This window comes from Alligator mississippiensis, chromosome 2 (genome assembly GCF_030867095.1).
Source record: "Alligator mississippiensis isolate rAllMis1 chromosome 2, rAllMis1, whole genome shotgun sequence".
Taxonomy (NCBI): Eukaryota; Metazoa; Chordata; order Crocodylia; family Alligatoridae; genus Alligator; species Alligator mississippiensis.
The window spans coordinates 71,017,502-71,033,000 of NC_081825.1; the positions used below are offsets into that span (position 1 = coordinate 71,017,502).

At 44.8% G+C, this 15,499-nt stretch overlaps 1 protein-coding gene across 5 annotated transcripts in view; it reads right to left on the reverse strand.

The window, feature by feature from the left end:
- PRIMPOL (primase and DNA directed polymerase) overlaps nucleotides 1-15,499 on the reverse strand; it is a 32,417-nt gene that overhangs the window by 16,401 nt on the left and 517 nt on the right. For 2 of the 5 annotated variants that reach the window (XM_059721835.1, XM_059721837.1), the window contains exons 1-7: nucleotides 15,300-15,482; nucleotides 14,496-14,586; nucleotides 13,029-13,242; nucleotides 9,380-9,471; nucleotides 5,986-6,124; nucleotides 5,302-5,449; nucleotides 451-741 (exon numbers count right to left, since the gene is read on the reverse strand). In XM_059721835.1, coding sequence (XP_059577818.1) covers nucleotides 451-741; nucleotides 5,302-5,449; nucleotides 5,986-6,124; nucleotides 9,380-9,471; nucleotides 13,029-13,208 — 850 coding nt within the window. In that variant the 5' untranslated portion in view covers nucleotides 13,209-13,242; nucleotides 14,496-14,586; nucleotides 15,300-15,482. Of the gene's footprint in view, nucleotides 1-450; nucleotides 742-5,301; nucleotides 5,450-5,985; nucleotides 6,125-9,379; nucleotides 9,472-13,028; nucleotides 13,243-14,495; nucleotides 14,587-15,299; nucleotides 15,485-15,499 lie in introns of those variants that run through there. The other 3 variants (XM_059721836.1, XM_059721839.1, XM_059721838.1) reach the window with 3 other exon arrangements.

Sequence of the window (15,499 nt, forward strand, 5' to 3'; positions counted from 1 at the left end):
GCTAGTCAGTTTCAGGTATAGAGCCCTTACTCCAAAATTCTCCCCTAAAGGTACACCAAATCATTCATTAGAAGGATTTCTCTTGAGACTCGTATATACTCCAGAAAGGAGGGTTCTTCTTTTGCACTACAGCAGGGGTCAGCAACCTTTGAGCAGCAGTGGGTCAAATTAATAAACTTCAGTCTAAGACAGGCCAGTGCCTACAATTTGGTTACTACTAATGTCTCCCCATGCACCACATGCCACTGCATAGTACCCTGCACCATAAATTCCTCCACTGCCAAATGTTGCCGCTGTCCTGGCTCTGTGGGTCAGAAACAATCCAAATCCTACCCACAGGCTGTAGGTTTCCAACCCCTGCTTTAGACAGCTGTGATTATTATATTTCCTACACAAGATGAGGGCAGAATTTGGCTCATCGTCATGCTGGCGACTCAGGTTTATATTTACCCATATCCACAAAAAGTTGGCTGCCTCCATCTTTATCATTTACTACCAGAAAGGAAAATTCTGATTTTTCCTTCTGTTGTGAAGTCTCAGTGTCCAGCGTTTTGCACGTGCAAGACTGCCAACTCCCAGAAGCATTTGTTACTGCTACAGAATTAACAGGAGAACCATTTAATTCAGCTGTAGCTTTGGAAGACTGGAAAACATGACCTATCTCCTCTTCTGGAATCACAGCAGCAGCTTTAGTCTTAGTTAACCGAAGAGCAGGCTGCAAAACTCTTCTCACAAAATTACCTTAAAATAATAAGAAAAGATATAGATCAGAGTCTTATTTGTTCAACAAAAATACATTTCCTCTTTTGTGCAAAGAATTTAAAATGAAAGGTGCAGCATAGTGTCTCCCTGCTCTTCATAGATTATGTCAATGCCCAACCACATCTGAAACCCAAAAGCACTGAAAATCCAAGTTCTGGCATTAACTCTAACAGAAACTAAAGTTTGTTTGTAAAAACTGCAAAAACAACATTTAAAAGGATTGCACACATTTTGGTTACAGTATTTTAAAACAGGAAACTAAATAGTACTATATTTGGAGAACAAGTGCAAGCATATCCTGGCCTATTGAAGTCTATTTCTTCTGAGGCAGTAGTCAAATGATCAACATATTTCAAGGAGGAAGACTATAGTGCTATCATTGTAGCTTCATCTAACCATCACCATATTTATCTGCTCCTGGCTGCCTGTCAAAGATGACAGTCGGGGGCAGTAGGAAGCTGGCAGGACTCAGTAGGAAGGCCAGCACAGCCCCACCTCCAGCCCCCTCCCTAACCAGAAGCCTATGCCTGCCGCAGCTTTCACTGCTTCCCTGCATGCCCGCTGGCCACTACAGCCCTATGTGGCCCCCTGCTGCATCACCAGAGCATGGGGCCCACACTGGTACCCTAGGGCTAGGAGCGGGAGGGTGTGTATGTGTATGCATCCCTGCAATGTGGGGGGGAGAGAGAGACAGACAGACACAAAGAAAGAGCAATAAGGGGGAGAGAGAGAGAGAGAGAGAGAGTGTGTGTGTGTGTGTGTTCATAGGGACAGTCCCACATGCACACCCCACCATACATGTGCACACACCCAACCCCCTTGCACTGCCATACATGCGGGCCCCCAGACCTACAACCCTTCATACCCCAGCCACCCTTCCCCCACAAACCCCATACCCACCCACACGCTCCCTCACCCCACATACCCACACACCAACAGCCCCCCACAAACCTGTACCCACCCCTGCTGTTCAAGTGAGACAGAGCCAGGGAGCCCCGATGACAGAAAGGCAGAGCCAGAGGCCCAATCTAGGGTATAAGGATTGTAGACTGGCAGTCTGATAATGAGCAGGGTGGATGGAACATGACACCTCCTAATATATATATATATTTATTTATTAACTTAAACATCAGGGTGTGACAGGTGAAAAGGTGAGGCCAAGGGGGGTAAAGGAGAACTGGAGTAGGAGGGTGGGTGTTGTGTGACCTTCAGGGGCACCACAGCTGCCCCTGGGGGCATGCTCCATTAGGGGTCCCCAATAACCACAAGCACCATTCCACATTCTTAGTCAATTGAAAGTCTGATTCTGTTAACACTTGTGAATGTAAGCAACTATTAAAGTTGCTAAGATAGTTCATATGCATCAATGCAGGATCAGATGCTTAGGGGAGAAACTTTTTCCACCTAAAAGGCAGTTTTCCAGCTGCACAAGTGGACTTTTTTTGGCATCGTTGCACAGTTTGTGATTTTATTTCCAGCAAAACATAGGTGTTCACATGGCTACTGCACATACTCAGTAGGCTACACACTAGTCAAGAAGGTATGTGGCTACCACAAAAGGAAAAAAGATAGCAAGAGGGGGGCAACCCTCCCATACTTTAACCCCAATAACCATGTGGTTAGGCACTTCTCCAGGAAGTGGGAGAGCCTGGTTTTCTCTTATCCAGAACATTTGAACCTCACAGCACTCAAACCACCAGAGCACGGGTCAGGCATTTTATAGTTCCCTCTCCAACATTCCTTTTGAAGCTGAGTGACCGAATCATGTATTTAATAATATCGTATAAAATGGATGGAGAGCAGTGGGGAATTGTCCACCCCGTTGAGAGCAAAGGTCCAGGACCTGCTCCTTTCCAGAGTAGATCCATCCTATTGAGCCACAGACCCTCCAGCTAGATCTGTTCCTTCTTGTCCTATACATCTCCCTCTTTCAGTTGCCCAGGGCCCCAGGTGGTCAGCTTCAAAAGAAGAGCTGAATAATGTCTAACCTGCAGTGTTAAAGCACTGTGCTGAGAAGTCAGAGAGAGACAAGTTTAAGATGCTCCTGAATTAGGTCTCTTGTTTTCTAGGTAAGTGCCTAAACCTTTCACCTACTGGGGCTAAAATACAGAAGTGTCCTCCTCCTCCCCACTTCCTGCGCTTGGTTAGTAGCAGTGGCATATACAGGATCAACAGCCAGAAGTGCTTTCCTAGCAGACTAGAAGAGAAAATTAGATTTAGTTTCTGTATTATTCATATCCACCCTCTTTCTTTCTATTTCTCAAATCAGATTGTAATTGCCTCATGTTAGAATCACACCCCAGTTATTTCTCAACTGACTCTCGAGTGTTCTTTGAACCATATTTATCATTGGCATGAATTAAACTAAATCACCTGACATAAATGAGATTGTATGTGTTTAGCTGGCTGTGAATTTGATTCCTTTCCTCATAAGCCTCATAAGATTTAAGAAAAGGGGTCTTCTGTTTTTCACATTTCAGGACATTGCTTAATTTGAAGTCCTTTAACATGAACTCCCCTACCCCACCTGGGGTAACCTACTCATAAATAAATTAAGAGGCTGTGACATAGTTGTTTACAAGTCTGGTGGGTGGCAAATTGGCTGTGGTCACACCCAGAGAGTGGTAGTAGATGGGTCGGAATTGACCTGGAAGGATGTGGGTAGTGGGGTCCTACAGGGTTCAGTCCTTGGACCTGTACTCTTCAATATCTTCATCAGTGACTTGGATGTGGGTGTGAAGTGTACTCTGCCCAAGTTTGTGGATGATACTAAATTGTGGGGTGAAGTGCACACTCTGGAGGGTAGGGAACGATTGCAGGCAGACCTGGACAGGTTGAAAAAGTGGGCAGTACACAATAGTGATGCAGTACAAAACAAGGACAAATGCTGAGTGCTGCACCAAGGGTGCAAAAATATCCAGCACACCTACTGGCTGGGAAGTGACTCTCTTAGCAGCACAGAAGCAGAAAGGGATCTCAGAGTCACAGTGAACTCCAAGATGAACATGAGCTGTCAGTGTGACAAAATCATCAGCAAAGCTAACCACACTTTATCATGCATCAGCAGATGCATGACAAATAGAACCAAGGTGATACTTCCCTTCTATGTGGCATTGATCAGACCGCAGTTGGAGTACTGTGTCCAGTTTTGGGTGCCTGTACTTCAAGAAGGATGTTGACAGACTTGAGAGGGTCCAGAGGAGGGCCACTCGTATGGTTAGGGGCTTACAGGACAAGGACTATGAGGAGAAACTGAGGGACCTGGACCTCTTCAGCCTTCGCAAGAGAAGGCACGTTACAAAATGAGTTATCTAACTTGTAACCAGCCTCAGTGATGTTTTAGTACAGGTTTCCCTCAATTTATGCGGGTTCAAATTATTTGAATTCGCTCTTATGCGATGACCCTTTTGTACCCGAAATTCGTTATATGCAAGGCAAATTCGTATATATGCAATCAGCATAGGCCTGGAGAATGCCACATAAATCTAGTTCGCATAAAGTGAACCTACTTTATAATGCAAGAAATAGGGATATGTTCCCCTTTCGGCTGCTCCTGGGGCCGGCTGGGGTGAGTGCGGACAAGTAGAACCCTGGGTGGTGAGGGGCGTGGCACTCACCCCAGCTCCAGCTATTGTAGCCCCAGGAGCTGCCAGTACCAGCTGCCATCAGCCACTGGGCTGCGCTGTGCCCTGGGGCCCCTGGGGCTCTGCCTGTCCCCACTTACCCCAGCTTCTGTGCAGCTGTCGTGGGAACGGCTGATGCCAGCTCCCTGTAGCTGCTGGGCTGCACCGTGCCCTGGTGCAGGCAGCTGGCACCGGCTGCTCCTGAGGCCGCTGCAGCCAGGGCTGGGGTGGAGACAGGCAGAGCGTCAGGAAGAGCCTGGAGCCCCTAAGCCTGCAGCACCCACCGGCCCCAGCCTGCTCTCATCTGGCTGCAGGTGGCTGCCCGCCCCTGCTACAGCCCTGGGAGCAGCGGACACCTGCTTGCAGCTGCTGGACTCCACCGCACCGGGCAGGTTCAGGGCACGGTGCCCCAGGTGGTTTGGGGCATGGCACACCCCAGCGCTGCAAGCAGGTGGCCAGTACTCCCAGGTCTGAAGCAGGACAAGAGCAGGCTGAGGCTGGCAGCCACTGCAGACTTGGGCTGGTCCCAGCCTGCTCGTTTGGCTGCAGGGGACTGCCTGCCCCTGCTGCAGCCCTGGGAGTGGTGGATGCCACCTGCTTGCAGCCACTGGGCTGTGCCGTGCCCCAGGAACGCATGTACCGCATAAATCGAGGGAAACCTGTACATATAGTACATAGACACATTCAGAAGTTTTATTCTAAACTAAACTAGCGGTCTAGTCACAGAAAACTAACAAAAAACATAAGCAGAAGACGAGTCAAAGCATAATGAAATATAAGTAAAATTAGTTATCCTAACTGGAAATGAACATTTGTTCTTTTATGATCCTGCCACCATTAATATTAAAGTGTCTGTCTGTACAATAAAGATACAAACATGCATTTTATTTCTCATAGAAGGAAAAAACATGCATACCAACATGTATATTATCCTTAAATGCTGTCTTATGGAGTAAAAATATTAAATGATGGCTGAATTTTTCATCAGTGCTGGAATCCAAGTTCAAGACATCATTAGCAGAACATTTAACTCCATAACGTTCTTCAAGATTTTTACAAAAAAGCTGAAAAATATAAAACACAAATTTTATTTCTGTAAAATGCTAGAAAAAGGTGTCCATAAATCCTGCCCTAACTACAGATTTTTGTCTTCATTTAAGACCTCATCAGTTTCAGTTGTGAGCACAGATTTTCTTCCTTTTGGATCAGACAGACTGATTTCATAGCTCAGATAGCTAAAAGAAATACAACACATATCACACCTCATAAACCAAATGGGTGTAATATTAGGATACTACTGGACAACAAACTTCCAGTTTCTCCTAAAAAGCCTACGATAGTGTCTCATACTATTGCTTCTAAAGTGAATTTCACAACTCCACTGAAATCCCTAATAAGCCAGTACTACCTCAGAGCTTAAGGTGCTATCCTCAATATCCACTAAATGTGAAATCCTTTTTTAAATTATTATTCTATTTGTATAACTGCAGCCATGATATACTTGAAACAAAAAGTTCACTTTTTTTTCTTAGTTTCCATCTTATGGCCAGTAATTAATATAGAGACCTATATTATGTTGTAATATCTGTTTCATCTTTACCTCAATTAACTGTGCAACCATCATTTTGCCATCAGCGCCCGGATTCACTGGTTTATAAAACTCCAAATCAAAATAAAGTTTGCAAACAGCTTTCTCACGAATTACTTCATAACAATGAAACAGACTTGATTTCTGACCTCTGTCAAGTAAAAAAAAAAAGTTTCAGGATTTATTATACATGTTCATGAACAATAAACAATCATCTAAAACAGCGCTAAACTCACTTGGTTCCCTGAGTTAGATCTGAGCCACAGGGCTCCTTGTGGGCTGAATACAACCCTAGGTACCAGCCTGGGCCTTGCAGTGACAGTGGCAATCAGAGCTGTGGCTCCAACCCATGGCATGCAGCACAGCTCCAGCTCCTACTATGTGTCCTGTGCTGAACCCAGAGCTGTTGCCACGGCCACGTGTCCTGTGCCACAGAAGCAGCTTCTGCATAGGGCAGCAAAGAGGTCAGCAGCTGCAGAGGGACGACTGCAGCAGTGTCAACAGGCAAAGCCACTCTTATGTCTACCAGGGTGCAAGGGCCCTAGATTCTGGGACAGGCCACTCCCATCCAGCCATGCCCCCAACTTCCTGCCATTAGCATAGCAGGGTGGATAGAGCAGCTCCATGGGCTGAATCAGGCCCACATGCCATACATCTGAAACCCCTGATCTAACATATTAAAAATCTAATATTCCTCCTTAGCAAAGTAAGAAAAAAAGAATTAGAAAATACTTTTGGAAAGAATGGTCCTATTATGTCCTGTACAACTTCCTATATGAATTTTGAGACTAGAAACCTTAACAAATACTTGTTCATAGATTCATAGATGTTAGGGTCAGAAGGGACCTCAATAGATCATCGAGTCTGACCCCCTGCATAAGCAGGAAAGAGTGCTGGGTCTAGATGACCCCAGCTAGATACTCATCTAACCTCCTCTTGAAGACCCCCAGGGTAGGGGAGAGCACCACCTCCCTTGGGAGCCCGTTCCAGACCCTGGCCACTCGAACTGTGAAGTTCTTCCTAATGTCCAGTCTAAATCTGCTCTCTGCTAGCTTGTGGCCATTGTTTCTTGTAACCCCCGGGGGCGCCTTGGTGAATAAATACTCACCAATTCCCTTCTGTGCCCCCGTGATGAACTTAAAGGCAGCCACAAGGTCGCCTCTCAACCTTCTCTTGCGGAGGCTGAAAAGGTCCAGTTTCTCTAGTCTCTCCTTGTAGGGCTTGGTCTGCAGGCCCTTGACCATACGAGTTGCCCTTCTCTGGACCCTCTCCAGGTTATCCGCATCCTTCTTGAAGTGTGGCGCCCAGAATTGCACGCAGTACTCCAACTGCGGTCTGACCAGCACCTGATAGAGGGGAAGTATCACCTCCCTGGACCTATTCGTCATGCATCTGCTGATGCACGATAAAGTGCCATTGGCTTTTCTGATGGCTTCGTCACACTGCCGGCTCATGTTCATCTTGGAGTCCACTAGGACTCCAAGATCCCTTTCTGCTTCCATGCCACCAAGCAGGTCATTCCCTAGGCTGTAGGTGTGCTGGACATTTTTCCTCCCTAGGTGCAGCACCTTGCATTTCTCCTTGTTGAACTGCATCCTGTTGTTTTCTGCCCACTTGTCCAACCTATCCAGATCTGCCTGGAGCTGTTCCCTGCCCTCCGGCATGTCCACTTCTCCCCATAGCTTTGTGTCATCTGCAAACTTGGACAGAGTACATTTGACTCCCTCATCCAAGTCACTGATGAAGACATTAAAGAGTATCAGTCCAAGGACCGAGCCCTGCGGGACCCCACTGCCCACACCCTTCCAGGTCAAGACCGACCCATCCACCACGACTCTTTGGGTGCGACCCTCTAGCCAATTCACCACCCACCAGACTGTGCAGTCATCCACATCACAGCCTCTTAGCTTGTTCACCAGTATGGGGTGGGATACCGTATCGAAGGCCTTCCTGAAGTCTAAGTATATGACATCCACCCCTCCTCCTGTGTCCAGGCGTTTCGTAACCTGGTCATAGAAAGAGACTAGATTGGTCAGGCACGATCTGCCCGCCACAAACCCATGCTGGTTTCCCCTCAGCATAATTTGCCCTGCTGGGCTCTCACAAATGTGAGCCTTGATAATTTTTTCAAAGACTTTACCAAGGATGGAGGTGAGACTGACTGGCCTATAGTTGCCCGGGTCCTCCTTCCTCCCCTTTTTGAAAATGGGGACCACGTTAGCCCTTTTCCAGTCCTCTGGGACTTGGCCTGTGCGCCACGAGCGTTCGAATATTCCTGCCAGTGGCTCTGCAATGATGTCGGCCAGTGCCTTCAGCACCCTCGGATGGAGCCCATCCGGGCCTGCCGATTTAGAGGCATCCAGTTCTTCCAAATGACTCTGCACCACCTCAGGATCTACGTATGGAAGTCTGGCGCCTTGCTGCTGCCTCTCTACAACCCCAGTGAGAGACTTGTCGTGCCCCTCACCTAGGAACAGAGGCAAAGAACTCGTTGAGGAGTTCAGCCTTGTCCCCCCTGTCTGTCACCAATTGTTTCTGCCCATTTAGCAGTGGTCCTATTCCTCCCTGGGCCTTCCTTTTACTCCCTATATATCTAAAAAACAATTTCTTGTTGTCTTTTACTTGGGTTGCCATCCTCAGCTCCATGGTAGCTTTGGCCCGCCTAACTGCCTCCCTACAAGCACGAGCAGAAGAGGTATATTCATCTTTAGTGATCTCACCCTGTTTCCTGTTGTTGGCAGCATCCTATAAGTTACAAACACAAAATCTATAGTACTGACAACATAAATGTGTTAATGAATTAAAAGATTTATGAAAGCTAATTTTAGAAACACAGAAATACCCCTGAGATAATTTACAATGCAAATAGAAAGCACTGAGAACCTGAAAGCAAAATAAATGACTTTCACACATAAGAAAAGTAGATGCAATTAAATGTTGATGTCTGAACTGAGGGGACACCCCTCCCCCCCCCCCCACACACACACAATGATGATAATAGCTTAAATAAAAGGAATATTGGACTTTGAAAATTCTCTCAGTAATCAGATATTACTGCTAATATTTACCAGATTGTATTTACCACATGTAATTAAGTTGAATCCCCTTTGAGATTTATATAGCAAAAGACAAAACCACAAATTGTGTGATACATTTCTATGCAAAGTGCTATTTAAGTTATTTATTTAAGAAGGCATAAGTTATGTCATCTCTTGACACTCTAAAATGATGTTTTTTTACCCCCTCTACAAAAACAGATTCTCTTTTGTAGTCAAGTTCTGCTTGGCACACAAGGCTACCTGATACGGTCTCCCAGTGACAAAATCATGTTTCTAAAGGCCAGACTGCATTTACCCCAGCCCCAGCAAAGCACAGAGCAGCTGAGAGCTGCTTATCAAATACTTACTTATAATAGAACCAAAGCTCAATATATGTTGTCACAAGGTAAAACCTTTGTCCGTCTTCAGTGTTCTTTTCCAATGCAAATACATGCACTTCCTTTTCAAGATTAAAAAAAGGAAAAAAGTAAACTGTCCTTTTGTTTCAAAATACTTTGTTGTCAAAATGGTCTCTTTGACATTATTTGAAACCCTTCACCTGAGACACTAAGTTTCTATTTATTAAAAGCCTACCAAATGACTGTTTTAAATTAAAACAGTAAAACTTGCTGCTATGCAAGAACTGCGTTTTGACTTCAGTTGTAGCAGTATAAGTCTGGAGAAGCCCACTCATCAGTAAAGTTAACATCAGTGCAAGTCTTTGATAACATATCAAAAATGAGGCTGAAGTGGTATTGTATTTCTTTAGTAATTTTGATCTATAGCAAATACCACCAGTTCAAGGGCAATCACCTATAGAAAACAGCACTCTACATTAAGAGATGGAAGTATATAGCTCTCAGTCAAGTATAATAATGTACCAGTCATCTTTTTATTATATATTATGTATAAAACTACAGGTAACCTGAAGAGAGAGAAATGCTAACATACTGGCAGTGATTAGGTCAAGTGCTTTGTCACAACCATAATTTTGGATGAGGTATTTATAAGAACCCAATACCAAGGTATCCAACCGCTTTACTACCTTTTACTGCATTTACCATCACAATAATCCTAAGGTTGGAAGCGCAGTTTCTTTATTTTACAGAAAACTGAAGCATAAAGACGACTAAGAGTCACAAAGGAACTTAGGCCCACGTGACCTCATGCAAAAGTCATGCTAGGAGTCTTGTGCTAAAACAGGGAACTGAACCCAAGTATCCCAAGTTTCAATTTCTTTTAACTTGATAGTTGACTTCTTTGGTGAGACCTATGACTTAAGTGTTGGTTACCATCACTTCTGGTTCAAATACTGTATTTTCTCATTTGCTACATAGCCTCAAATACAATATACACTTTGTTTTTGGAAGGCACAATGTAAAAGAAAAGATTTTTCCAGAGTCATGCCCAACTGTGACACAGTAACAGAGAGCCCAGTAAGTGCAGCATCCCAGGGAAGAGTCAGGGTAAGGCAACAGGGACTTCCTAACGTGCCAGGACAGCAACAAGGCTGGGCCCTAGACTCTTGCAAGGGCAGCAGCAAGACTGTTACTTTTTTACTATAACTAGTTCTTTATATAAGTTCCTGTAAATAATAAGTACTACTTCTGCATAAGCCTCAAGATACTACAGACTGCATGCAGCAGCTCACCCACTGCCAGCCAGCTCAAAAGCTCTTTAGCCAAAAGCTACTGCCTCACCAACAGCTTTGAGAGGGTTAACACTGGATCCTAACCCTGCTGTTTGCAGGTGCAAGAAGTAACAACCCTCTTGGGTTGACAGTAGGCATAGTGTCTGCTTGCTCTATTCCACCCTGCTTCTAACAAATTAAAATTAGCTTCCTTGTTTAAGACACACGCCCATTTTGGAGGGGGAAAAGGAGCCATGTGGTTGGTAAGTAAATACAGTAGCTCACTTTGCATATTACCATTTGCACTGTTTCCCCTGCGTGGTTATTTAGGCTCTGATCCTGCAAGGGCAGACCTCCCTACCCTGTGCAAAAGCTCAAGAGGAGGCATATCGACTCTATAAGATGGAGGCAATTGCAGGATGGGTTCTTTAGTATAGTGATTTTTTCCGTTATTCTGTGAGATTTATCAAAATACAGTTCTAATACAAACAAGATGAACTGAGTGTGTTATGATATATGTTAAACTACTCCTAGCTTTTTCAATTAAGCAAATGTATAATTGTTGCTATTCCTCCAATGACTGTGTTTGATAACTTTACTGATTCAACTTTAAAGTTTATATTAGCATAAATGCATAGGTATGGTAATTTGCTTCAACACTGGAAAACTGAATGATTAAATGAGTATATTTAGGACGCATTTGGGAAACAATTTAAGTCACTAACTCCGATGGACAACTTTATGGCATATTTTATAGGGCAGAAGAATATGTTTTAGCAACCCCGCGTTTAGAAGGATTACAATGGAACACTGCACTCAAGACTAGCGAATAATTTTCATTGCAACAATATATGAAACCTGAAGGGGAGAGGCTAGGGGAAAGACAACCAAAACAAGCAACTAACCACAGAATGAACAACAGCCTACAGTTTATTTTCCTTCATCCTGTCCTTGTTATACTAGGAGACATCAAGGGAGTCATTTGGTTTCAATTATTCTGGGTTTCCTTTACATCTAGCAGAGGCCTACAATATTTTTTGGTGGAAGTCATTTTAAATCATCAAATGGAAGTGTCCACTGAAATTTATGAGGAACTTCCCCATGCTGTTTGTTTTTTGTTTTAACTTTTTGGTTGACTTTGTTTTCATGCACATTTGGTTTTAAAAAAAAGACAATTATGTCACAGAATCTGAAACACAAACTGTTATAAATAAATGGAGTTAAAAACTTTGAAAGAGGTTTATTTCAGGTGATTTGGCTCTTATTTCAACTTGTGTCCCACCTTGTTTTTCCAGAGGTACTGTCTCTGGTGTGTCAATAAAGAGGTGCCCTCCTCTGTGGAATGTTTTGGTCTCTGTGTCTTTTGTTTTCTGACTTTTCTTCTTCTATATTATTTGTCTTTCTTGACCTTTTTCCTGTTATCACTTGCTTTTTCCTTCATCAACATCATTTGCCAGTCCTGTCTTCTCACTAACAAGCTCCTCCACTATCAAAAGTTAAATGGCACACCTAACGCAGGAGCGGGCAAAATACGGCCTGCAGGCCACATCTGGTCCACCAGGCCATTCAACCCAGCTCATGGGGCACCTAAAAAGTTTAGAAAATTAATATTTATCTGCTCCTGGCTGCCTGTCAAAGACGACAGGAGACAGGGGCAGTAGGACCTAGGGGAAGCCGGCAGAAGTCAGGAGCAAGGCTGGCCCAGCCCCACCCCCCCCAGCCTCTTCCCCACCAAACCAGAAGTCTCTACTTGCGCTGGCTTTCACTGCTTCCCCCTGTGCCTGCTCCAGCACCACGTGGCCCTGGGCTGAATCCCCAAACCACAGGAGCCGGGGGGCTCATTTTAAGCTACTGTATAATCACCTCTATGTACACTACACAAACACATGTAAATCAGGACAAAAATATTTTTTTTAATCAAATTAATGAATGTTGTAGACGTTTGATTTTTAAAATATAATTGGGTATTTTTCTGGTTCTGAAATGGCAAAACCCCTTGCTGAAAGGAGTATTTCTGGGGGCAAGTGGAGGGACCTTTGTGGCAAAGGTAAGGGGTTACGGAGTGGGACTTCCAGTCCCAAGATGGTGGGGCACCTACCAGGGGGTGGGGCAACCCATGGGGCCCTCTAAGCAGCCCTCTGCCCGAAATAATTTCCTGCCCCTGATCTAAAGTCTAATGTTAGACATCATGCTTATTACAGTTATGATCCCTGGATGTCCCATGCTGTCCTTTGAGGATTCAAATAACATGATGTACCAGGATTGCACAACACAAGAATCCTGTAACCTGAAATTTACTTTGTAGACTACCACAACTTTAAAAGCCAATTCAAACCTTCAAAGTATCTCAATAGTAAAGTAATTCTTGTAACAATCTGATGCCTCACCTCTTTGCAGGTTTTTACATAGTCAAAAGCTTGAGCTTGTCGGGGAAATATTTTCCAAACAGAGGATGGTTGCCATGGTTTGGACAGCTTTGGCCTATAAGCTGAGCAAAGTGGGTTTCTTTTATATTGAGATTCTAGTTCTTCAATCTTCTTCAGTTTTTCTTCCCATTTTCTCTTCATCTGTCCTCAGGCAGTGAGAAACTAACCTGTAGCTCTATATTTAATATGTAAATATAAAAATGTTTTCGGTTTGGGCTTTCATTTTTAATAAACAAGTCCACATTTCTAAGGTTGAACTGTTGCATATAGAGCATATACTCCACTTAATGAATAACGGTAGCAATATTCAAGATCAACGCACAGCTTTGCCATAAAATTCCTTTTAACGTTACAATCCCCATACATTCCCAGATCAGTAAGAGAACTTGTTTTCATATCAACTGCATGAAGAATCAAGTTGTGGAACTGTTAGGCTTGTTCCACTGTCAGCGCACCAGAAAGGGCTTAGTCTAAAGGAAAGCTTCAGATCATTCTGTAACATTTTGCTTACAGAACACTAATAACTTACCTACAAAAACAATGAGCCAAATTATAATTAGGCATTCTCTCACCAATACCAGAAAGTATATAAATGTCATGTTTCACAAGTGAAATGAAAAGTGTAAAATGATTAGTCTAGGCCAGGGATGTCAAACTCATTTGAAAGATGCCCGGTATGGGTCTAGTCCATAGACCAGATCAGGATCCACCACCCCACGTTAGATCTAGCACCTGTGGCACCCATCTTGGACCCAGCAGGAAGAGGCCCACCACCCTGGCATTTGGCTGTCACTCTGAAAACAAACTGTGGCATAAGGCTTCTTCCCAGGGTGATACTAGGGCTCTTGCACTGCTGCTCTCACCTGGGTGCTTGGCAGCCAAGCAAGCAAGAAGCGTGTGTGGTGCTGGAGCCCCAGCAGCACTATGGTTTCTTCCTGCAGCTGCAGCCAAGCACACAGGCAAGAGCTGGCTACTTGGCACCTGTTGCCAGAACAAGCCACAGTATCAGGCTTCTTCCCACAATGCTGCAGCTGCTGCACTGTGACTCTTGCCCAGGCGCTTGGCTGCCACTGCAAGAAGATCCCCTATTGCAACCAGAGTTGGGGCAAAATCTGCAGGCAGAATGACCCAGCTCCACAGGATGGATCTAGTCCACAGGCTACATGTTTGACACCCCTGGTCTAGGCCATACAGCCAGTCAGTCCTTGAGTCAGGATTAGATTTCAGAGTCCTTAGTTCCCAGCCCTAAATCTGTTAGACTCTTGTACCTCAGAAAAGCAAAAACAACTAAATCTGAACTTTGTACTTCAGCCTCACCTTGATAGTTGGTCATATTGTTTGTTTTGTAACCTCAAGATTTCACTGATTTATTCACTTGTATACACATTTACTGGAAATGTTGTTACACTTTTGAAACAGCAGACCTACCTGGGCTCAGAAGAGGCATTGGCACACCTGAGCTCACTATCACTCAATCTTTGAGCTTCTAATCCTGTAAAGCAAACCTGAAGCAGGAACACTGAAAAACAAACACCAGCATCATTATAAACCAGCCTGACTTTTGTCATTTTCACCCAGCAAAATGCCCTCTCTCTCAAAACTCTTTAAAGCGCGCATGGCAGTTTCTACAGGAGTTTTATCACAGACACACAAGACCTGTTCCTGCTACCATTAATTGATTTGTTCCCCTTTCCCCTCGTACATCTTTTGTTTTGCATCATTGCTTTCTTTCCCCTGCTTCTTCACACCCCTCCTCTTCCACTTCGGATTCTCTCTCCCCGACTCAGTATCCCACCGAGATTACTCAGCCGGGACATCAACAGAGCGAAACTAACTCAGGGGTGGGCAAAATATGGCCTGCCAGGCCATTCTATCCGGCCTGTGGTGACCCTAAAAAATTTAGAAAATTAGTATTTATCTGCCCCGGGCTGCCTGTCATGCGGCCCTCCATGGCTTGCCAAAACTCAGTAAGTGTCCCTCCACCCAAAATAATTGCCCACCCCTGAACTAACTCCACACCCTGCCCTCTGGACAATTACAGGCCAGGTCCACAAGGAGAATGTCAGTATTTAACCCTCCCCTTTATGCCCTCACTCATGTCCAGAACAACATCCTCAGAAGGGCCCGTCTAATATTACAGACACCTTAACGCCCTAGAAATGCTACAAGTGCCCATTTCCACCAGCAAAGTCTCCCAGGCATGCAAACTGAGGCTGGCGAGCACGCAGCCACCTGTCAGTACTTTCCAGACTTCCTCAGGTCACGGAAACCATTGGTGCTCCTCCTGCTGCTGCCCAACTCCTACCCCCTCCCTAAGGACCCATGCTCCAATGATGCCCCCATGTCTGGGGAGGACACAACAACCTACAGGAGACACCAGGGCATGCACCCCCTGGCTTCCCCTGCACCCAATGCACGGTGGGGGGGGGCAC